The sequence below is a fragment of the Prionailurus viverrinus genome, chromosome B3 (genome assembly GCF_022837055.1).
Source record: "Prionailurus viverrinus isolate Anna chromosome B3, UM_Priviv_1.0, whole genome shotgun sequence".
Classification (NCBI taxonomy): Eukaryota; Metazoa; Chordata; class Mammalia; order Carnivora; family Felidae; genus Prionailurus; species Prionailurus viverrinus.
In genome coordinates, this window is record NC_062566.1 from 139,592,616 (window position 1) to 139,616,351 (window position 23,736).

The window sequence follows — 23,736 nt, forward strand, 5'->3', positions numbered from 1 at the left end:
TCACCGCGGTCCCCTTGTGGCTGTCGTCTGATGGCGAGGGGGACTGGCATCCTCTCCGGACCCCACTGGGTCTCAGAGCAGCGGGGCCTCCCCCCTCTCATGGGTGTCAGAGCCGGGAAGTTAAGTGCCATTAAGCTATCCTATGGTAATTTTATATTCTGTCTTCCAGAGCTCTGTTTTGGCATGATTAAAAACTTTTCTGTTCTTAATTAATAAGATTAAAAGGAAACTGACGTTTATGGGAAATAAAGGGTTTCCGTTATTGTCCCCGACACATCCCAGTGGGTTTTAATTACGTATGCATTCTCAAATGTTTGTTTCTAAGAGAGAAAGGGCGTGAGTGGGGGAGGGACAGAGAGAGAAAATCCAAGCAGGCCCCTGCTGCCAGCACAGAGCCCGACACGGGGCTCAAACTCATACACGGTGAGATCAGGACCTGAGCCGAGATGAAGAGCCGGACGCTTAACCGACGGAGCCACCTAGACGCTCCTGAACTGTATTTTTTCAAGTTTCAACATTTTTTTATTCTGTTTCCAAGGAAGGTGGTTTTTGGCCGCCGTCAGCCAGGACACCGCACCGAGAGGCCTCGGGGCCGGCTGCTCCGTGAGGGGCCGAGTGGCCGCCGCACGGGCTGGGAGGCCTGGGAGGCGTCGGGCCGAGCGGGGAGGAGGAGGGCTGTGGCCGCGCAGGGCGAGGCGGGGAGGGGTGGAGGGACAGGTGGCATGTTCGAAGCCTGAACAGGAAGTTCTGCTTACAGGACGATACACGGCCTGATCTACAACGCACTGAAGCTCTTCATGGAGATGAACCAGAAACTGTTTGACGACTGTACCCAGCAGTTCAAAGCAGAGAAGCTGAAGTAAGTTGCCCCCTTCCAAAGCTGCTCCCTCGAGGACTTTTTCCTCAGTCCTGAATAGACCTCTTCCGTTGTTTGTCCAGAAAAAGCTCATCAAGTCTCTAAAGCAAAGTCAAGTCTCTCATACTTGGAAAACAAATGAAAACGTGTCGTGTTAGCTCATCTGCAGAGAACTTCTCTGTCCCCCGTTCCCCTCCCCCCCACCCACCCCCGCCCCATGCTGCCAGTTCAGTTGTCTCTGCAAAATGTGTGTGCGGACCTAACTTTCAGAATTTTTGCTTTTCTCGGGGAACACGTAAAGGCTGTGAGGTATAGTGATTTTTTTAGGTTCACAAGGCAGGAATTTGGATTCTGTCCCATCAGATTTCTGCGAGAGAGCAAGTGCCTATGTCAACAGAGCTTTATTGGGCCCCTTCTGGAGCCTGGCCTGTGTCCTTCACAGAGCCAGGGCCCCACTCTCACGCTTGAAGGGTGTCAGAGTCCAGCGTGGGCTCTGGGCAGATTTTATTCTTTGCTTCTCTGCCACTAGAAGCTGGCTAAGACAGAGAAACGTTGAACGAGTGTAGTTCAAATTACAGGACATTTATGAACAGCCGTCGCATTCATTCTGTAGACAGTATGTACATGGTTACCTGCACGCCAGGCCCTGTTTTAGGCTCTGGCAACACAACAGGGCATGAAACAAAAATCCGTGCCCTCGTGGGTAGTGTGGAGAGGGAAGACAGCAAAACACACAGGAGGACGGTGTGTGCAGGGTGTGAGGTGAGGGTCCGCAGAGCAGGGAAGGCGCACGGGCACACGTGCACAGGCCATCTTCCGGGCCCCCCCCCCAACCCCCCCCCCCCCCCCCGCCCCGGCTGAGCGCCGTGTTCAGACGCGCCACCGGCTCTTCAGAGGGCAAGTATCTTAGCTTTCTGAAAAGGATCTTGCAGCCCATTTTCCAGATTTAAAAAAAAAAAAAAGGTGGGTCCAGGTGGTTAAGTGATTCACCAAAGGTCATGTGGCTCACTGGTGGGGGACTCTGACAGGAACCAGGTCTGAAGACCGTCCCTTTTTAAAGCCCCCCTTGTTGGGACATCGGCTCTTAACCTTGGTGCCTTTACGCTATGGAATGGTCTCACCTTTCATGGCTCTGTGAGCTTTTCTTCAAAATTACATAGGTCTTCTGGAGAAGCAGCAAAACCAGGAAGGACAGAGACCTGAGATGTACTCGTATAAGTCTTCCTAAGAACCCACATGCCTCAACGTGTTAAAATTCTAGCACATCTAGTTGTTAAATCTTCTCCCCTAAGTCTGGCTTGTGTTCTGCATTTCGTTTTCCGTGTTAACCTATATGGTGATCACCACCGTGAAGAATGTGGAGTAGAAACCAGAAAGTGACAGAGGGAAGCAGGTGATTGTGTTGCTGGCCTTGTCATTGTTTCCTCTCTTGAATGTGATCCCTCTCTCTAACGCCAATGACGTTTTACTATTTTTCAGAGAGAAGCTAAAAATGAAAGAACGAGAAGAAGCGTGGGTTAAAATAGAAAATCTAGCCAAAGCAAACCCCCAGGTACTAAAAAGAGTAACGTGAAAACGTCTAGGGTATCTCTTGAATGTTTTTATGAGCTAGGAATGTGGCTGCATCACGGGCAGGGAGGGGGTCGGCTTCACTAACCTTGTATGTGGAAATGTCTGCAATAAAAATACTTCTCAACTTTCGTACAAGTAACTTATTTTGCCCCACCAAGTTTTTACCACAGAATTGACCTTTTTTTCCTCTGCTTTCTCAATAAGATCTAAATCTTAACCAATGTACTGTGGTAAAAAGAAAACCAGGATACAGCGTCTATTTTGGGCCAAGATTAGGATTTGCTTTTTCCTCACCAACGTCATAGATGCTGTAGCTCAAACAATACGTCCCTTTCTTTTTAATATCGAAGTCAGTCCAAAAGAAAGGAACACAGATTTGAAATCGATGAAGTACGATGTCCGTGTTCTCTTTTCCTAAAACTAGGTTCCTGTACGCTGAGCCTTTTAATCGTTAAAAATTGCCTGACGTCTGCGTGTTAGCAACTAACCCTCTCTCCCGTCCTCGCTAGAAGGTTCCAGCGCGCTCTGGCAGGTGCGCGCACGCGGCGTGTCTCCCGGAGCAGGCGATGCGGTGGCCCGCACGGCGCCCGCCCTGGGGCTCTGAGGGCGGCTGGGGGTTCTGGGTTGTGTGGTCTTTGGTGTTACGCACGCTGGTCTGGGTGACTGGAGCACTGCCTCACGGGCGGGCCTCCTGGTCACCACGGGGCCGCTTTCCTGAAGACCGTCTGTGCGCCTCTCCACCACAGTAACAGCCCGCTGGCGGTCCTCAGGCTCCCAGAAAAGCTTGTACCTGACAAGAACCCCTCGGTACCCTCAAAATCCCAAAAGGCTCGTTGAGGTGAAGCTAGGTTCCAAGCCATCTGTTTCCTTGGGCCAGAGGCGGGCGTAAATCGTTTACTAAGTCGGTTGTGCGGGGTTCGTGGCTCTGTGACATCTCATAAAAAACAGCACGTGATCACGAAGCTAAAAGCGTGTGTTGATGTGATGTATCGATCGTGTTCTCTTTGATAAAACCGCATTCGAGAGACTTACACCTCAGGAAAGCGGAATGATGTTAAGCGAGGCCTTCCTTCCGCCCTGGAACTACCCCCACGGCCCTTCCCTAACACGACCGATTCTGTGCTCTGCCACAGAACTGCTCTGTCCACCTGCTGGAACAGAAGGGACGTTGAACGTGAGGCTGGAATACTGACGTTTGTTCCACAACCCCGTGAAAGCCCGGATCCGGGGCAGGTGGAGGTGGAGGTGGAGGGGCCCTGCCTGACGGCCCCGTGCAAAGGGCAGCCAGCCGGGCGTCCCGGTCAGGATCGCCAGACACCCCACCACACACGCACCCAAAACCCACACCTGAAACCAGTCAGAAAGGCTGATTTTTAGCTGTGTCGCCTGGAACATAGAAGTAACCTCGTGGGAAACCGCATCAAGCTTTCACGTTACAAACGAAAAAGAGCGGGTTGGCTGTACGACAAACGCGGCCTCGTTTCGCTGCTGCGCTGTCACAGGTGTGCCTTCCGAAACAGAAATTGCTCTCGCTTCCCTTTTCCTGAGCTGCTCCTGAGTTTTCTTACGTGACACGTTTCCTCCTCTGGGCCGCGCTCTGCTGTGTCCCAGGCAGGCGGCACTGTAAGCGCCCTGGGCTGCACCTGCGGGGAAGGTGGCGTTCTGGGCGCTGTGTGGACCATCTCCCCGTTGAAACCATGTGTGACCCGAGCCCCGTGAGTCCTGTCTGCATGCAGCAGTCCCCGATGATGCAGCGTCTCCAGAAGGAAAATGCCTCACGAGCTAATGTCTCAGAGCTGAAAAGCGGGGCCTCGGGACTTGATTGTCACTTGAGAGAGAGGGCGTCTTGTCTAAATCCTAGTCTCTGCTCGCTGTCTGCAACAGCAACGACAAAAGGTAATAACCCAGTGGACGAAACATCCTGCTTCCCGTTTCCGCCATGAAAGCAGTCGGGTCTTTCAGGCTTTGGCTCTGCATCTCAAATCTGCCTTTTTGAGGAACCGATTTAATAGCTTATTTTTAGGGCGCATCCCCAGCAGGGCACTGTCTGCTCACTGACCTGTATCTGGAGGTCTCCCCGTCTGTCCTGGGCTGGGGGGGTCTACGGCGGCTCCTTGGAGGGGGGGGGGGGGGTCTTAATGTCCCGCATCATTTAGGTTTTTTTTAAGTCACAAAATACTGAGGATTTCTAACGTAAATGTGTTTTCCGACTCCGCCAAAGAGGCCAAGTCACAGGTGACTGCTTATTTCTGCCTGACTTTGGCGGGATTCGTGTGCAAGGAAGACAGGCACTCGTGTGAAATCGGGTGCCACCTGCTTCCCTCTGAGAGACGGGCCCCTCGGGGCGACGTGTGTGTTCCTTCACCCTGCCGTGACCCCGGCCTCAGCAGAGGTTTTTACTCCTCGTAAGAAGCCTCTCCTGCGGTGGCCGCTGTGTGGCACTTCTGTTGCTGAGACCAGTCTGTAGCATTCTTGTTCCCACCTCTCTTTGCCCTGAGCTCCAGAGAGGACTAGGGGCCCCACACGGCTCTCCCACTCCCGCATGGAGTGCGCCCCACTTTTCCCTCAGGGCAGCCAGAAGCTGAAATGCTGGTTAAAAAGCAACCCCTGTGCCTCCTCGTGAGAGTCGTGGTTCCTCGTGCTGCTCTGAGCCCCTGAGGTGCTGTGCCCAGGCAGCCACTGCACTTGGCAGATGGGCACCAGCCGGGTGTCCTGAGTCACGGGACATTCCCCAGATACCAAGACGAGAACAGGACACAGCTTCAAGGAGCTTAGGATCTGTGAGGGGAGCCAGATGGAAGCAAAGAGAATTCATTTCAGATGGTCAGATTATAACCCATGAGATGCTGGAGAGGAAGCCAGGAGGTCTGCTTCCTGCCTCTGACGGGGACGCGTAAAGACACCCTGTGGCGGTGGCACGGCCAGGCCGAGGTGTCCCCAGCAGGAGGGCTGAGCTCCTTGGAGGGGAAGTCTCAAAGGGGACCTCCCCAGTCTGAATTTGGGGGAAGGTCCTCGAGGCAGAGAGAGCAGAGTCAGGAATCCGAGTTGTTCGGCACAGGTGGACTGTTGGCTATGGAGGAGGGGCTGGGTTGGTCTGGACGAGGGACGAAGCTGGAGACGGAACAAATGTCAATTGTATCCCCAAAATGGATGCAGGTGTTAGTGTCTTAAGGAGTGAAGTGGTGTCGTCAGACTTGCATTCCAGAAAGTTCTTTGTGGCAGCCAGGAGGCTGGTGTACTGGGAGGTGCCCGCCCTGGGGGCTCTCTAGAAGTATGTGGCCGCGGCTGGGTTGACAGGAATGGTGGGGTGGAGGGCCGTGTCTGAGGGCCCAACAGCGCTGTGAACAGAGGCCAGGCAGGGAGACCCCCGGGGAGCGGGGAGCCATCGGGAGGGGCAGGGAGGCAGGAGGGGAACCGGAGCAGTCTCGGGGCGGTTGTGTTCCATCCGTTGGGCCCATCGTGTCCGGAGAGGCCGGGAGGGTAAAACCCGATGACTGGCTTAGCAGCCAAGAGTTCCCCCACCCCAGCGTCTGTGGTACCATTGGAGGGGCCGTGGGGAGGGAGTGGGGGCGCGGGCAGCTCCCTCAGTCCCTCCCATCAGCCCAGTGACTTGTTTGTTGCCAAGCGTGAGGGGCTCCCGCGAGGCACCTGCTCGCGGCTCCCCCACCCCCGTGTCTTCCTCCCCTGCCCTCCCCCTCACAGACAAAGGGGACACGTAGCTCACTGTCACCATCACTGTAGCCCTCTGCCGTGACCTTACCCCGCGTTCTACTCAGAGACAGAGACGCCCGAGGCCAGAAACGCGTCTGCGGCTCCCAGAGCCCAAGGACGGTGGGTCCCAGGGCCGCCGGGACCCGAAGGCACACCAGCCCTTCCCTCCGTGCCCGGGCCCCAGGGTCGCAGCGTGCAACCCAGCCGTCCCAGCCTCCCAGCCGGCTCGCGGAGTTTCGGCTAGAGAGCGGAGATGCCGAGGGTGTGGACACAGGGGTGGGGCTGATAAGGCGGTTCCAGTGAGTTAGAGCGTGGGGTGAAGGGGTGAGGCCGGCAGGTGCGTGCGGCCGGGGTGGTGAGCGGAGCTGTCGGCATGGAGCGGGCACGTGGACTCCGGCCCGGGGACCGGGGAAGGCTCTGGAAGGGAGGCTGCAGCCTGCATCGCGCTCCTTGCCCGGCGCCCCGCGGGCCGAGGAGAATGAAAGGGCTCTGGTTTGTGAGGCCCCGCGGGTGCGGGCCGGAGGGGGGCCAGCGGGGAGACGTGCCCCCCGCCAGGATGAGGCCCTTGGCGTCCGGAGCCTGAGCGCGAACAGAGAGGGGCTCCCAGCTTTGCGTTGCAGCATGCGGTGGGTGTGTGGTGGAGCGAACACCGTGAGCCTCCCGGTGGCAATGGGGAGGGACAGGCCTCTGTCTGAAGATGTGCAGACCCTGAGAGAGACAGTGAGCGGACAGGCCCGCCAGGTAACAGCGCGCAGAGCTGAGCTGGGGCGCGCCCGCGCTAGTTTGTTTAAGAAACACTTGTAGGAGGTGACGGGATCCAGGCCAGCGCCTTCAGTGTGAGCCCAGCGAGAGACTCCGTGTCGGGAAGCTCAGAGACAGTCGCTGCTCCATACGTCCTAACGACCAAAGTACTGGGCGGAATCTTTGAGAGTTTTGATTATTTGCCTCGTTTATGTTAACAGCAATGATCTCAGCCCTTAACTGTCCTTCAGATGTCAACCTGGGCGAAAATCAGACCTTTGGCAGTGGTGCCTCTCCACGCTCTTCCCTCTGCACCGTCCCACGTGCTGTGGCGCCGCCGGGGCGTCCCCTGCCTTGCCGCCCCCCCCCCCCCCCGGCCCCAGGACACTGGGCAGAGAGCCTCATTCTCCTCCCCTTCGCACTGCCTCCCGGGGCCGCTCAGGAGCCAGGGACGCCTGCAGGGACCACCTCACGCCACGCCTGTGCTCAGCTGGTTTGTTTCCACGGTGGCAGAAATACGTGTTCAGATCACCACCGATCCAGAGACAGACGTTTCTTACTAAACCGGGAAGATGTACCGTGTGGGCTCCGCAGAGGGTCATGTGCCAAGTCCCTGCCTGCGTGAGGAGCCTGTCGCCTGCTGAGTTTCTCTGAACGTGCCTACCTGTCTTCACTTCCTGGGACCCAGCACAGTCCTGCCTGGATCGGGGCGCGGGGGGCGCGGGGGCCTCGCTGACTCTGCAACTTGAATCCCCGGGGGGCCAGCTCCACAAGTCCTGGTGACACCCAGCACTACGATGCCGAAGCCTGAAAGGTCACGCGGGCCAGACCGTGTTGTGCACCAGATAGAGGTGGATGCGGCGGCGTCAGTGCTTGGAACCCACTGAAGCAGAGAGGGCGCTAGTAAGACTCCACTCCCCACCTGCTCGGATGGGGTCAGGCGTTAGCAAGAGCACGGGACCTCCGCCGACCAGGCTGCACGGGGCTGCCGAGCCCTCGAAGCGTGGCCACCTGCGCCGAGCTGTTGTGCTGTCAGCCGACAGCACGGGAGCTCCCAGGCTCGGTATGAAGAAAAGAATGCAAAAACCGCTCATTCGTAATTTTCCGTTGTCGCGATGATACTAGCATTTGGGGTATATCGGGCCGAATAAAAAATACTTTTAAAATTAATTTCATCTATTGCCCTTTACTTTTTTAATGTGGCTACTAGAAAACTTGGAGTTCCATACTTGGAACACGTTATTTTTCCATTGGGCAGCACTGGTCCACACTCCTTTTTTCATAGAGCTGCCCAAAGAGGGCGACCCCACTGACCAAGTCCATGCCGCTTCCTGCCCAGCCAGCAAACCTTGAAAATACAGAGGAGAAACGCAGAACACTCCTAGTAAATGTAATCCAGATAGATTCCATAATTTCCTTACCATTAATATTCTTAGCAATGAGCAAAGTGAAGAAAAAAATTATATTTTTCTCTGTACTGGCTCTGGGGGTGTTAATTTTCCTGCTTCTTTTTTTTTTTTTTTTTTTTTTAACCGGGACAGGGTCATTTTTTAAACTACCGTTTTGGTTTTACGGCTCACAGTATGCTAAAGCCGTGAGAGCTTGCCCATCACTTGCAGACTCAGAGAAAATCAGATCAGTGTCCCTCCTACCAGGACGTTGCCCAAGAATTTGTGACCACATTCGTTTTTAAGTCGCATAGACCATGCGGAGTTGGAAAGGAAATTGGCCGAAAGGAAACTGTGCATTAAATAGTTTGGCTTTGGAGGCTTTGGGGTTTGTTCAGTTTTCTGTTTTGGAGGTGTTTTTTTTGTTTTGTTTTTTGGTACACCCTTTGGTCCAGGGAGAGAATGACCTGTGTCCAGAATGTAATGGAGGTGTACGTTATGGTCCTATTTATGATTTAAGGTGACTCTAAGGGATCAAGTATTTGTTCAAGAACGCAAACCAAAAGAGCATTCTAATGTTGAGTGAAAAACTGCCTCTTAGAGTTGACCCTAGTATTTGTGGGCCCGCCAGTCCCGAGAACACCTTCCACATGGTGGACGCACCCCCGTTTCCTTAGCACAGGGCACAGCTCCTTCCCAGGGGAGCACCTTCCACGTAACGTGAAGGGATCGCTGTCAAATCACCTACCCACTTAGTGCTGAGTTTCCTAGAGAACTCTTGTATCATGACTCTTGAAATGAGATGAAATAAGTTTTTCTATGTATTCGACAGTCCTACAAAAATTATTTGCCCGCTCCTGCCTCTTAGATTTCTATGATCACGTTCCTGGGTCAGAAGACCGGATGCCATTGAAATGCCACTTCTCCCCAAATTAACGTTATCTCAGTCAGACTCCCAGCACACTTTTTGTTTTTTTTAATGACATGCGGATTCCAAAATTCATATGGAAACACAGAGGACCCAGAATAGCCAAAACAACTTTGAAAAAGAATAAAACTGGAAGATTAATACCACCCAATTTGAAGACTTCTTATCGATTTCAACAGTTCAGTGGAATCCACCCCTCCCCCAATCTCAAACTATCTAGATGAATATGTTTATAGTGCAGGCTCTTAGGTATAATATTTGATACGATAGACTCTTACGAATTTGAAAAATGTTGGAGTCATGTTCCTGAAACTCTCAAAAACTCTGCTGTTAAAGCAAGGAGAAGATACCTAGATGCAGGAAAGTTATGTGCACAATTTGGAGAGCGAATAACAGCTAAAAATTAAAATTTGAATATTTTCAGTGCGCTTCTCATTTTGTTTTTGGCTAATTTTATTTTTTGCAAAATAAGTCCACCCTTATTTAAAACGATTTGAACGTCAGCCAGAACGGGAGGCATAGGAGGTGGATGGCAGAACTGTACCAGGGGAGGGGAGGAAGTCCTCCGGGAGGGGGGGCGGTGGTTGGTTGGAATTTTCTAGAGAAATTCAAATTATATGTTGACCTGTGAGAACCATGATTTGTTTCATTTTTGAGAAACTTGTATAACCCTACATAGAACATCCGAAGAAAAATAGTAAATCGCGTGTTTATGACATTTCTACCAGAGATGTTTAAAATGTTTACAATTCTCATTGTTAACAGTCAGTTGGGAGAAAAGCAGTGTCAACCATGCAAATAAAGAAGGTGTAGACAGACGAAAGGTGGGAAGCGAAGGTACCACTTAACGCGTAGAGTGTGTTTAAGGCTCGTGTCCTCGGGCGAAGCCCTGACAAACTAACGTTGGACATGAAGTATTTTCCCGCTTCCCCCTGTCGTTCCAGCTTGTGGTGGGAAGGACCGAGGGGGTCCCTCGAGAAGCCCTGACTGGTTGTGTCCTCAGTGGCGTAGTAAAAACGCGCACCGCCATTGTCCGCGAGGCGTCCTCTTCTGTTACCACTTACCTGTGTGAACTTGGCCTTTCAGACCTGGGGACGCGCAGCCGACAGAGGCCCGGCCTCCAGCCCTTCCTTGCTCTCCCCCCACCCCCACCCCGCCATCCCCTCTGCTCGTGCTCCCTCCTCCTTCCCTGCCTGCCGTGCTTCTGGTCTTTTCCCTCTCGTGGTTCGTGAAAATCACGCTCTGCCCTACCCGCCAGGCTAAGATGCCCACGCAGAAAGGCCCAGACGGGCCCGGCGCCCTTGCCAACCCTTCGGGTGCTCGGGGCTCATGTTTGTTCTCTCCGCTTGCCTGCACTGGTTCCAGTTCCGAGGTTTTCACTGTTGGCTTTTTCTGTCGAAAAGTTGCTTCTCTGGAATGAAGGCCTGTGTCGGCAGTGATCAAATATTTCCAGGACGTCAAAGTGTTGGTTTCGTTTGGCCTCGCTTAGGCTTTATTTTACAGCTGCACGTGGAAGGGACACAAAATCCAGGGTAGAATTTTCCCTCTTGAGTGTCTTGTGGGCCAAAAGCAAACGTGCGTCGGCACCGTGGCTGACAGTCCTCGGGGCGCGTGCCCTCACGGCCTCCTGACGCGGGCGGCTCTCCAGAAACCATCTCTGGCTAGCTTTCAGGGGGAGAACTCAAAATCCCCACCTTTACCATCACCGAGTGTTAATTTCCAAGTAACATTTCTAGAAATATTCCTAACATGTCGCACAACGTTCCTTCCGAACCCTGACGTTGCCGTTTCCGTAGGTAAATTTGCAGAAAATCTCCCCAGGAAATGTTAGCTCTGCAAAAGATGGGAACTTTTCACGTATGACTTTTCCGCACGCTCTGGAATTGTTCCTAAAGCCAGGAAAAGTCTACTTTCTGTCTGCTGAGGGTAGACATCCAGGAACTGTGAGAGGCTGTGGTTATGTCCTTCCTGTCAGACGACTGACTTCCCTCGAATTTTCTCCGATAAGGCATTAGTTCTCTACCGCAAAAAGAATGTGTTCTCTTTAAACTCTGTCTTCTTTTTGATGGAGACGCGAAGCAGAAAGGCTTGGTTCTGGTTAAAGTGTGCAACTAATTGGCAGTCTTCCGGTGGATATATGGCGTTGAGATGACTTCGATGGCTCGTTTCGTTTCAGAAGTACTGGCATTAATGCGGTAGCTCTGCCTCAAAACTGAGTGATTTGTGCAATTGCTATCCATGGAAATGTGGGCGCTTTTGGTGCAAACTGCCCAGATCAGGCCCCCCACCCCGCTTTCTTTGCAGATTCACGATGCTCTAAAGCCTCGTGGAAAAACAGGAACCTTTTTTTAAAAATGTTTAAGTGAAGGGGCGCCTGGGGGGCTCAGTCAGTTAAGCCTCCGACTTTGGCTCAGGTCATAATCTCGTGGTGCATGGGTTCGAGCCCCGCTTAGGGCTCTGGGCTGACGGCTCGGAGCCGGGAGCCTGCTTCGGATTCTGTGTCTCCCTCTCTCTCTGCCCCTTCCCCACTCATGCTCTGTCTCTCTCTCAAAAATAAATAAGCGTTAAGAGAAATAAATAAATACGATTAAGTAAAACCTAAAAACTGAACTTGAGGAAGAGGACGAGGTGGAGAAGGGGGTCTTTTATTTCTGGTTCTTAATATTGGGAAATTTCACGTGAATGATTAAAATACTGTTTTTCTAAGTCCTAGAGGGCTTGTCCCCACAAGCGACCCATTTAGCACCTCTTCCCTTGAAGACCTTTTTCCAAATTTGACAGCAGTTTGAGACCTTTGCTCGACTCCAAATCCAGCGTTAATGTGTTTCCCTTCCATTCGTTTTATCCACCTCCAAAGGAAGTTTCCACTTTCTGAACGGCTTCGGTAGCGGGCATCGGCATAAAAATGCCTTTCGTCCTCTTTGATGAAGTAGGAGGGTTTTGATAGCGATGAGATTTGCTGAAACCAGTGGATTTGCAAGACAGAGGGGTGTGGAGTGCTGGGTGCAGAGCCACACTTTTTAGACCGGATTGCCAGCCCATCACCCTGGTGGTTAGGTCGTCTCCAACGGCCCTGGCCGTGGGGGGTGAGGCCCGCGCCGCAGAGTTCTCAGGGCAGCCCTGGAGCGTGCGTGCTGGGCTCCCGGCCCACGGCTGCCCTCTGACCCCTGCGTGGCCTCGTTGGTCGCCAACGTCCCTGCATTTTTGATTCCAGGCCCAGAAAGATCTGAAGAAGGACCGGCCCCTCGTGCGCCGCAAGTCTGAGCTGCCTCAGGACCTCCACACCAAGAACGCCTTGGAGGCTCACTGCAGAGCTGACCAGCTGGTCTCCCAGGACGGGCGCTAGTCCCCCGGAGGACCGCGTCGGGCTGGGGACACCTGCTCTCTCCTGGAGTCTGTAGAAAATACATCCCTTGTGTGCCATACAAGTCGGTTACACTCAGAGTCTGAGCTTTTCTTCCACCCCGTTCTGTAGGCAGCGACACACTCTGCCTCAGCTCGAGATTAGGAGTTCAAACAATGGTGGCTTCCCCGATGTGTCCGTGGAGCCCGAGGGCCACCGGCCGCGTCCCCGGCGCGTCGTCTCGGCCCCCGCACGGCCCCCGTGAGACGGCTTCCCCAAATCAGAGCTAAGGAGAGCACCCTAGACATCTTCACGTTCGGCCCAGACGGAATCCGCGATCGTTTACCATAAGTGGTTCTGTGATCGTGTGGATGTGCTTCAGATCAGAGGAACCCTTGAAACAGAAACGCATCGCGTATTCTTGAAGACTCTACAACCTCCTCGATTGTTTCCACGTGACTGTTGCGCCAGTAGTCAGTCGTTTTCTCTCCTTGCTCGCTCGCTCTTTTTTTTCCCTTTTCATCCCGTTGACGTGGTCCTTTGCTGTCATCATTCTAACACAGCTTACTGGGAAAAGTGACATGACAATCCTCGGCCACTGTGTTTTCCTGAGGTGTTTCTTTACTTTGCCTGATGACCCGTGTGCCGTGTTACTCTCGTGCACAGCTAAAGCCATACTTCCAAGCCCGCGGCCCAGCACCAGGGACTCCACGAGCGAGCTCGTGGGAGAAACGTGTTTTTAGAAAGCGCCTTTCTCCGTCCACCTTGACCGGAATTGGAATTTTAAAACGATGTGTCCCCCCTTTTTTTTTTTCTTCGCATTTTTTTGTCTCTACTGACACACGGTTGCCCTTTAACGAGGCTCTCGAATGAATAAAATTCTCATCTCTAAGAATTGATTTGATACATTTTGTAGAAAGTTAGAGCGAGACCCTCTCGAGCTCGGCCAGTCCGGCCCCCGCCTCTGGGCATAAAGTAACAAAAATGCCACCAAACGCCACCGTCCGTGCCGGGCGCTGCCCTGACATCCGCTGGGTGCCGGACGCAGGCCCGAGGGCTCGGACGGGCAGCCGCCAGGGCTGCGGTGAGTCCCTCCCGGCCGACCAGAGCACGCGGTATAAACACCTCATCAGGAAAAGACACTGTCTGAGTTTCCATGGGTCTTCAAATGCTGCTATAGAGCCACAGATTTCCCTGCATGTTCTGAGCTTTCTGTTTGAATGGAACCGCACGAGGAGAAAAACCCTTCACCCGGGGTGCGTCTGCTCCGTATTTCTCTCAGGGTGGCCAGTGTTTTGACTTCCTTATCCTGCTTGAAAGCTATTTGAGATGTGTACTGCTATCCCGAGCAAGTGATTCAGTTTCCTTGGTCTGTGGCATAAGATGATACAAGTCCGTGTTAAATGTCGCTGATGCACAGAAGATAAGACGTGGTTTCTCTCAGGCTGTCCGTTCTGACTCGAGGTCGTGGGTGTCCGCTGACACGTTGTGGGAAGCGGACCTGGGCCCCGGGCAGCTGTGACGCCTGCTGCTCCCGGGGTCGCCTCCGTCCCTCCGTCCGCAACGTCTGTGTCCCCGTGTCCCGGAGGAAGGTTGCAGAGGGGGGTGGCGGGGTGGGCCCCGTGTTCGGAGCAAGGGCTCACTGAAAAAAACTGCCCCAGCTGGAAGCAGGAAGGGCCACCTTGGGAGAAGAAATGCTTCCTGAGAAACTTGACAAGTACCTATCAATTGTACCATTATGAAATGTATCCTTTAAAAACAAAAAGTTTAGATGCCTTCTCCTTTTGAGGGAAAAAGGGTGCTTTTTATTGTATAAAGCAGCGTCTTATGTATTTTGATATACCATTGTTTGAACTTCCGTCTTTAGCTGATAGATCCTCAGATACCCTTGATTTTGGATGTTCGGTATGTGTCGAGAGAGAGGGTCCTGGGAAGGCCCCCCCCCCCCTCTGCCCTCGGTAAAAAGCGAAATATCCTTGTCTGGGTGACTGTATAGAGCTCAGCCTGTAAAAACACCTTTTCTGTCGAGCTTCTATCTCTGCTCTTTATTGAAGACAAACATTCACCAAAAAGGGGGGGAAAAAAAGTTTTGAGAGAAACTAATTTTCTTTGACGAGAGTATTATTTCATATTTTGGCCTATTAAAGTTTTCCTAGTTAGTACTCAGATTCCCTGTGCTAATTGTTCGACTTATATAAGATACACCATTTATTATATTATATAGATACACCGTTTCTCCTGCACCAAACTGATTTCAAAAGTACGACATTGAGAACAAACCGGTGACTGTTTTTCTTCATAAAGTCCTGCATTCGGCATCTTCACTGTTTCCAGACTGTATCTGTACATCAGAAATGTCACTATTCCGAGTGTCTTTTTAGTGTGGCTTTAGTATGGCTTCCTTTTAATATTGTACATACATTGTATCTTTGTTTTATGGTAATAAGTAATAAAAATGTAGACTTCATATTTTGTACAAAATGTCCTATGTACAGAATAAAAAAAAGTTCATAGAAACAGCAAAAATAGGTAAGTGGCACAATTATTTTTCTTTAGAAGATATCTGTAACTTTACGCTTTAGTGAAATGTTAAGTACCTACATATTTTTTAACATTTTGTAATTCAGAACTTTTTGTTTCGACATTGTTTATGAAGAGGAAACTTCATACACTCGCCATTTAATATGCTCTTTTATCTAATTTTAAAAAACTCTAAAAATGGTGTATTATATGGACTAAATAAAGAACATGTGAATTTTACTGCTCATCATGAAACTAAATTTAGCCACGGTGTCGGGCCAGCCGGTCCTGGTCACTATCGAGTTTCCCTCCGGCCTAGGCAGCCGTGCCTGGGACACCGGCCGGGGGATGGGCAGTGTGGACAGAGTCCCTCACTCCAGCCGGGCGTGTGCTGGGCCCTCCTGGGCTCGTCCCGTGGGCTCATCCTTCACTTCCCTAGGGGAGAAAGCAACGGTGCCTTTCTCCACCAGCTCTCCTCTCCTCTCCTGAGTAGGCACGTGTGAGTCAGAACACGGTTTCTAGAAATGGAATCATTTGAGCCCGAATCGTGATGTTTAAAAGGATTCTGGAAAAAAGAAATTAATGTCTTGCAAACAGAATCGCTGAGAATCTGAATTTGGGGTCCCCCCCCCCTTCTTCACGGGGATCTTCACCGATCCCACCAATGCTGTTGATGAAAAGTCAACCAAAGACGCAGAGTCGAGTCACTTCCTCAAGTCGTTGCCACGAACCACCCATGCCCTTGGCTGTGCTTGGTGACATTCCAGCCGGCGGGTGGGGCTCACTAGTTCCCTCTCTCTGTCCCAAGTCTTGTGACACCCTCACCAGTAAAAGCACAGGAGGTGTCGCCCTGGGCCCGGGGGTGTATTGGAGGGGCCCAGCCCCCCGCGGCGCATGGTCCTTGCACATGGTAACTCCATGGGGAAGTTTGGGGAACCGCGCGTACCCCACTTCACCCCGGGCAGGTACGTACCGCTGGTCAGAGGACACCTTAAACGTGGCGCAGCAAGGAGCTCGCTGGGCCCTGGGACCAGGTGGTGGACCGGGGGAAGCCAAGGGTAGCACCCCGGGGCGCAGGAGCCCCTGGGAGAACCCGGTAAATGGATGCTTGCCCTGGTCTGAGTCCAGCTTCGTGCCGCCCTTCTCGCACGCCAGCAGGGGCCCCGGCTGTGTCTCCTTCCCTGAGAACCGGAACCTTCGTGCTCTCGGGGGCTGCCCGACGCTGTGTTCCTTTACTTACTTCTCATGACCCGGCAAAGTATCTGCCCGTGTTCATCCTCGCTGACTGGTGAGGACACGGGCTCGCAGAGGTCAGGTCACCTGCCCAAGGTCACATGAGTACTCAGTGGAGCTAGGTTCCAGCCCACGCAGTGTGGCCCCAGGGTCCATCGCCTCCCCTGAGGAACGCCTGAGTCCTACAGGTGAACACAAGAGGGCCACTGCCTGACTGTGACTTCACCTTCTGGAACTGGAGGGACCCGGAAACCATCCAGCCCGGTGGCCCCTTCACATACACACTCCAGAGGCCACTGTTTTTACATAGATCTAAAGTTTGCAATATTTGAACTACTTAAAACTCAAACGTGTCATACCAACTGTCAGCCCTTCGGGGTCCCTCCCCCCAACTCATTAGCTTCTGTCCTCATCAACTGTATGATGTTACTATATGAACCCGTAAATCTATCAAAACATCAGCTCTTTAATATTTGTGGTTTTACGTAAGATTTCATTGGGGGGGGGAGCGGTGGAGAATGGATTCCACCATCAAAAAGTTTGAAATCCACTAAGATTAACTCTTTTAGGGAAGGAAATCGAAGGGGGAGAGTTGCTCTCCAGACTGTTCATAGCTGAGCGTTTCCCCACTCTGGCTCACTCTTGCGTCTTTCTGCTTTTTACAGAAGTTTTCTGTAAATTCCACAGCACTTTTCGGTAGTGGAGGAAAGAATTTTTTTTTTTTTTTTTGAGAGTGTGTGTAAGCAGGGGAGGGGCAGAGAGAGGAAGAGAAAGAGTCCTACGCTCAGCATGGAGCCCAACGCTGGGCTTGATCTCATGACCGTGAGTGAGATCATGATCTGAGCCGAAATCAGGGGTCGGACGCTTAACCAACTGAGCCACCCAGGCGCCCGTCTTCTGATCACCCCCAGTTCGGGGTACACGTGTCTTAGTTTACCCCTGTGGGGCTTTTAGAGACAGTTCCATAAATACAAGCTGGAGCCGAACTCAGCTTTGTGGTTTATTTTATAGGACGACGTATATAACTGATGACTAATCGATCACAGCAGGTTTCTGACCCATCTGTCTTTCTCCAGTTTTATTGACATGTAATTGACATGCAGCCCAGTGTCAGTTCCAGGTGCACCAACGACCTGACTTACATACGGTGCTGCGAAATGAAGTTTCTCGTGAATGCCGGCCTCCTCGTTTAGTTACCCCAAAGAAAATCTGGATTCCTGAACTAAGAACAGCCAGTAAGAAACACTTTGTGAACACTCAGCGGTGCGGGAGGAGGAACAGCCGCGGGGTAGTGGGCGTCTCAGCTGCGGGAAGCCCCCCACCGGCCCCGGAATCAGACACGTACAGGGAATCGCTTTTCCCCAGTGGGTCTGTGTCCCAGCGGCGTCTAGTAGAGGCACTCGGGCTCTGCCTGTCTCACGCACACGCACACCCCAGCGTGCTCCCGCCAGCTCTGTGCAGAATCAGGATATGAATTCGAGCGGGCGTTGGGAATACACGGTAACACTGAGAGGTCAGCCTAAGGTTACCTGTCCGTCTCCGGCAGGTGCCGTCACCTTGGCAGACTCTTCGTCTCTGCCTCCAAAACGCATCTTCTAGAAATCTGCCTCAAACTCGTTGTAAATTTCAGGGCCCCTTGTAACCGGTGACGGCAAGGGGTTAGTCCCCTGCCCCTTTCCTTGGGGTTTCCTCCTGGAGCCCCAGGTTCCACTCCTAACACCAGGTAGATGAGCAGAGCATTGAGGAAGCTGTTCAGCACCCACGTAATGAGGCCGTGTTGCGACCTTGCTGAAAATGGGTTCCCTGATGGGTAAGGCAGCCCAGAGTGAGCGCACTGCCTGAGGCTGGAGACCAGAGCGGGGCCATCTCCTGAAAAACCAGAGTGTGGGGCAGCGCTGAGCCCTCACGATCCAGGCCGACCCCCAAGGCCACGTTCGCTGGCTGCTCTTGAGCTGAAAAGGGAGCGATGTGGATAATAAGCCTTACTGCTCGCTGAGTCGTTTTCTTTCGTTCGATGTTGCCAGAATGCAGAGGACCGTGTGGTGGCAGTTTCCTCCAGGAACGCCGGAGGCTGCTGCTTCCGGGGCTGTATCCTCGTGAGTTTCAAGAAGACCAGGGCCAGAAGCCCGCCACGTGGCCTGACGCCACGAGAAGAGCATGGGAGCGGGTGGGTGTCGACCTGCCCGGCGGGCTGAGGAACTTTGGGGGGAAGGGCCGCGGTCACACTGGGGACAGTGGGGGACACAGGTTAAAATCAGCAACAGGCAAAGCTGCGTAGGGCGGGGCCGTAGTGGGAGAGGCCAGGCTCAGAGCTCGGGCGTCCTTCCCCCGAGGTCGCTCCCCGCAGCGGCACTGCCTACGTGGTGCGAACCAAGGAGCCTCGATATCCAGACTGTTGGGTTTTTTTTTTTTCCTTAGGTCTACGCGTTTAGAGAGAAGAGAGAGACCATGAGTGGGGGAGGGGCAGAGAGAGAGGGAGGCACAGAATCCGAAGCAGGCTCCGGGCTCCGAGCCTTCGGCCCAGAGCCCGACGCGGGGCTTGAACCCACGAACCGTGAGATCGTGACCTGAGCTCACCTAGGCGCCCCGCTGTTGCATGGGGGTGACTCACATTGACGTGGCTGACCTTTGTGCCCAGCGCCCCCAGAGGTGCAGCCCGCAAGCCACGCCCCCATCGCACTGTTAGCGTGGACCAGCCAGCATGGCCCAAGGCCCCCAGGGCGACAGACACTCCTCAGGCGGGGCTTAGGGAGCAGAGGCCAAACCTCTCCTTGGGCACCGTGAGCCCCTCACCGCACGGAGGTCCTTGCAGACGAGGGCAGGCGGGTTCACTCGCCGGCCGAGGCCACGGCTCACAAGGGCACCGGCGGGAGCCCGACCTGCAGGGCCCCTGACTCAGCCCTTCCCACGGCACAGCTGCGTGCAGACGGGGAAGGGCCCCGCTGGCTCCGTCAGGAGACCTGCCGTCCAGTTAACCCGTTTGAGAAGGCAGAGGACTCCAGCGAGCAGACCGCCAGCCTGACCACAGAAGGAAACAGACCCCAAAACGTCTGGGCCGCTCCCAACGACTCTGGGAGGGCGGCGCTCAATACCGTGGAATGGCTAAGAGGTGGCCTGATTTCAGTGTCAACGTTAAGTAAACGTGGGAAACATACCTCCCAACACACACGCATCTCTCCACTGTACCTAGCGACGTGAGGGCCCCGGCAAAGTCCCCAGAGTGCAGGAATCTCAGGCAAGAGAAACCTCATTCACTCATTCATTAATTCATTCACTGCATAATGAACGCTGTAGGCCCCCTGTCCAAACTAAAAAGTCGTCAAAACGGTAACTCATGTCCGCTCTCACCAGCGTTTTCTCCAGCCTGGAGATCGGCATGGCTCCGTCTCAGAGCCAGAGCGTCATCCATGGGGAGACCCAGGACGTCAGACACTCGGGCGAGCGTAGAGCAGAGTCTGTCCAGGGCCCACATCGCCCAACTCCCGGCCCCGGGCTCGTGCCCACGTGGTACCAGGGTGAGACCCTAAATCTCCGCCTAAGTGACCCTGGGCCCAGTGTCATCTCTGTTGACAGGCACGGGTCCCCACCACCGGCCTGCACACTAGTCCCGGGTGTGAGAAGGCGCTTCTGCATCCTCACCGAGGTATGAGAAACGGCCAAGGGAGCCGGTTCCTTGGGAAATGGATTGCATTCACGCCCTGTCCTTCATCCGACATGCCCTCCCTCCGCTTTTGGCACTAAAATACAGCTTCGTGAAATGGCAAATGGGGATAGCGGTTCCTTTTATAATTCCGCACTCGAAAACAGTTGGCAATACTGTGCCCCCCCCCCCCCCAGGTAGTTTTAGTAATATGACAATACTGATGATCGGCCTCCTGACCTATGAAATCCAGAATTCTAGGAATCCTGGTCTACGTCAAAGCCCTTGTTTCACAGGAAATAAAGTGGACTCGGAGAAAGGAAAGCCTTTGACTGGAGAGTGCTGGAACGCAGCGGGCGGGACGTAGTTAAGGGTTTCTGAGTTGTGTGTTTATGCAGTCCGTTATGCTGCCTATCACTGCATCGTTTCCAGCCTGTGGATTTTTTTTCCAATGTCTCTAGGAAACGTATATTCAAAAGACTTGTTTGAGATAGGTGGTGAGCCTCTTTGGGAATCGTTTTTACTTTGTGAAGCAAAAGTTTAGGTACTTCCTGATTAGAAAATTTTTCCTGTTTTGGGGCGCCTGCGTGGCTCAGCCGGTTAAGCGGCCGACTTCGGCTCAGGTCATGATCTCGCGGTCTGTGAGTTCGAGCCCCGCGTCGGGCTCTGGGCCCACGGCTCAGAGCCTGGAGTCTGCTTGGGATTCTGTGTCTCCCTCTCTCTCCACCCCTCCCCTGCTCGCTCTCTCTCGCTCTCTCTCTGTCAATAATAAATAAACACTAAAAAGAAGAAAAGAATTCACTTCAGGGGGTTGATAAGATCAGAGGTGGCATGTGACACTTGAGTCCCCCAGGTGGGATGTGAGCTGGGGGCGGGGGGTCACGCGCGGAACGACCAGCGGCTCCGAGGCGCGGAACCCCCCACCGCCTCCGGGACCCGGGCGTCTGGACACGCGCGCGGAGCGTTGCCAAGACCCGGCGAGGCCCCGAGCGCCGTACGCGCCGAGGGGCTAGGGGGCTGGGCCGCAGCAGCAACGGGAGAGACGCGGTGGCCAGGCAAGAACACCGAGGGTTCCTGGTCCTGAAGACGTGGCCTGCCGGGCACCGTGCGCGGCACTGACGCGTGTTATCGCCTCCGTGGATCTTCCACCGAGGCTGGGAGGCAGCCGGCGGCTGGAAACTCGGAGGCACAGGTGGCTCTCCGGGCTCGTGCGTGCACCTGTCGTCAGCGAGTGGCAAAGCTACGGAAGCCTAACCCCGAGCTGTAGGAGTCCGAACACGGCTGTCGCCTGTCGCCCACCGCCCGCGACCTGGTTCTTCCTGGGACGCGGGTAAGAATCCAGGAAAGAGAAGCAATTTCTAACGTGGGCGGCAGGCAGCTAGAAGCCGGTGGTCCCTTCAACATAATGCATCGGGCTCAGTCACTCGACAGACGTTTCTTTTCTCGAGCAAGGTAGGCCATCCTCCGCGCCCTGCCACCTCGCAGAAGAGACCGGGATTGAAGAGCTCACCGAATGCGGTACCGAGCACATGTGGGGGTGGGAGGCACCCAGCCAGCCCACCTGGAGCCAGATGTTCCCAGAGGGATGCATCTCCTGACCCGATCCAACAAGTAGCACCAGGGCCAGGGGAGAGGCCCCTTCGCGGCTGGAAAGTGGGGGGGCAGAGGAAAGGGGGCACGGGACCCCCTGGGCTGGCACGGCATCTGTGCCCAGGGGCCCGTCCACCACGCGTGCCGGGTGTGAAGTTCCGGGCAGGGCAGAGCCAAGGGGCGGGGAGCGAGAGCAGGGCCGTCACCCTGTGGTCACCTGGCCGGAAGCACGGCCGAGGCCCAGCCATCTACAGCAGACTGTTTACTGTGCACCTGCTATGTGCTCCTGGAACGTATTTCCTGGCGGGGAAAGGCAGACGAGAAGAGACTATCGGAGAGCAGAAGAGTCGTACAGTCCCAGAGCGGGGCCACCCTCCTCTGATGGGGGTCGGGCGGCCTCCCTGGGGGTGGGGTGTCTAAGGGGGGACCGGAACAGCACGGATCTCGAGAGCCTGGGGGCAGGGGTGGAGGGCGTCCCGGCGGTGGAGACAGATGTAAGTCCAGGGCGTTTCGGTAACAGTGGAGACAACCAGACCCCGTGCCTGGCTGCCCAAAGAGAGTCCTGGGAAGGGGTGGGACGCTTTCTCATGTGTTCGCTGAGCGGTCACAGACCTTGACAGTAGCCCGCCCTGCTGGCCACGGGGTCAAGGCCGAAGACCACGGAAACGGGCCCAGCTGACTTCAGCGGACGTCTCGTGTTACACACGACGGAGAGACACGTTCAAGATTCCCAAGAAAACGTGAGGCAAGAATGGTTGTTCGCTTTCTGTTTCTGTTTTTGTCTTTAGCCAGTGAAACTGCTCATCGGCTCCAAAGGGCACAGAAAAAATTAATTTAATTATGGGTACGCAACAGCTCCTTCCCATGAGCCCTTCCTGACGAGTGTCGTGCAGAACAAGCTTCAGAAAACCACAAAATCGTCAGAGGACTTTCCGCTTTGGTCGGTGAGGGGGGGGCCTCGGATGTACTCAGGTGTGGAACTCAGACCAAGGACAGAGCTCTGGGGGACCGAACACTAAGTCAGCGTCGCACTCTGGCATCCTGCACCTGGCAGAAAATGGAACAAAGGGAGAGTGAGTGGACGGGAGTGTGAGCTCAGCGGCTCCCTTGCGGGTGTCAGCTGGGATAAATGGTTAGGTTGGTGACAATGAGGGGGAGGGGAAAGTGGCTACTGGCTAGTTTCCGAGAATCCACAGCCAGCGCCTAAGGAAGGAGGGGACAGGGTTATCGCGTGAATATATTGCTATAAAGACCACCGAAACAAGGACACAAGCCTTCCTAAATACCAAACGATGCATGGAAGCAGTTCACAGAGGGGAAGACGTCTCTCACACACGAAACAGCAAATAGAACATAAAGCATCATGACACCTGAAAACGTGTCACTGCTAGCGAAAAAGTCTAAGGTTAACTCCTCTGTTGAAACGGAAAAATATGTATTGTTCAGATTGGCTAAAAAAAAAAAAAAAGGCCATTCTGTGCTATAGTCTACGTTTTGTGTTTATCTGAGGCTTGTTTGATAATCGAATTCTATTCTGGGCACAGCACCACCCCTAAAACGACGTGATCCAATGGAAGGGTGGGCAAAGATATGTCAAGTAAGACAAATTAAAGGAAAACAAAGGTCGCTGGGAATGCAAGCCGGTGAAGCCACTCTGGAAAACAGCATGGAGGTTCCTCAAAAAACTAAAAATAGAACTACCCTAAGACCCAGCAATGGCACTACTAGGCATTTATCCGAGGGATCCAGGTGTGCCGTTTCGAAGGGATACAGGCACCCCCACGTTTATAGCAGCACTATCGACAAGAGCCAAAGTCTGGAAAGGGCCCAAATGTCCATCGATGGATGAATGGATAAGGAAGACGTGGTATATATATACAAGGGAGTATTACTCGGCGATGAAAAAGAATGAAATCTTGCGATTTGCAACTACGTGGATGGAACTGGAAGGTATTATGCTAAGTGAAATTAGTCAGAGAAAGACAAAAATCATATGACTTCACTCATATGAGGACTTTAAGAGACAAAACAGAAGAACATAAAGGAAGGGAAACAAAAATAATATAAAAACAGGGAGGGGGACAAAACATCAGAGACTCATAAATATGGAGAACAAACTGAGGGTTGCTGGAGGGGTTGTGGGAGGTGGGATGGGCTAAATGGGTCAGGGGCACTAAGGAATCTACTCCTGAAATCATTGTTGCACTAGATGCT

The 23,736-nt window shown here is 53.5% G+C and overlaps 1 protein-coding gene across 4 annotated transcripts in view; it reads left to right on the plus strand.

Annotated features, from left to right (window-relative positions):
* Nucleotides 1-15,306, plus strand: part of PPP2R5C (protein phosphatase 2 regulatory subunit B'gamma) — a 129,064-nt gene extending 113,758 nt beyond the window's left edge. For 3 of the 4 annotated variants that reach the window (XM_047863689.1, XM_047863690.1, XM_047863691.1), the window contains 3 exons: nucleotides 758-859; nucleotides 2,336-2,408; nucleotides 12,411-15,306. In XM_047863689.1, coding sequence (XP_047719645.1) covers nucleotides 758-859; nucleotides 2,336-2,408; nucleotides 12,411-12,542 — 307 coding nt within the window. In that variant the 3' untranslated portion in view covers nucleotides 12,543-15,306. Of the gene's footprint in view, nucleotides 1-757; nucleotides 860-2,335; nucleotides 2,426-6,759; nucleotides 6,881-12,410 lie in introns of all 4 variants that reach the window. The other variant, XM_047863692.1, reaches the window with a different exon arrangement.
* The last annotated feature ends 8,430 nt before the right edge of the window (nucleotides 15,307-23,736 follow it).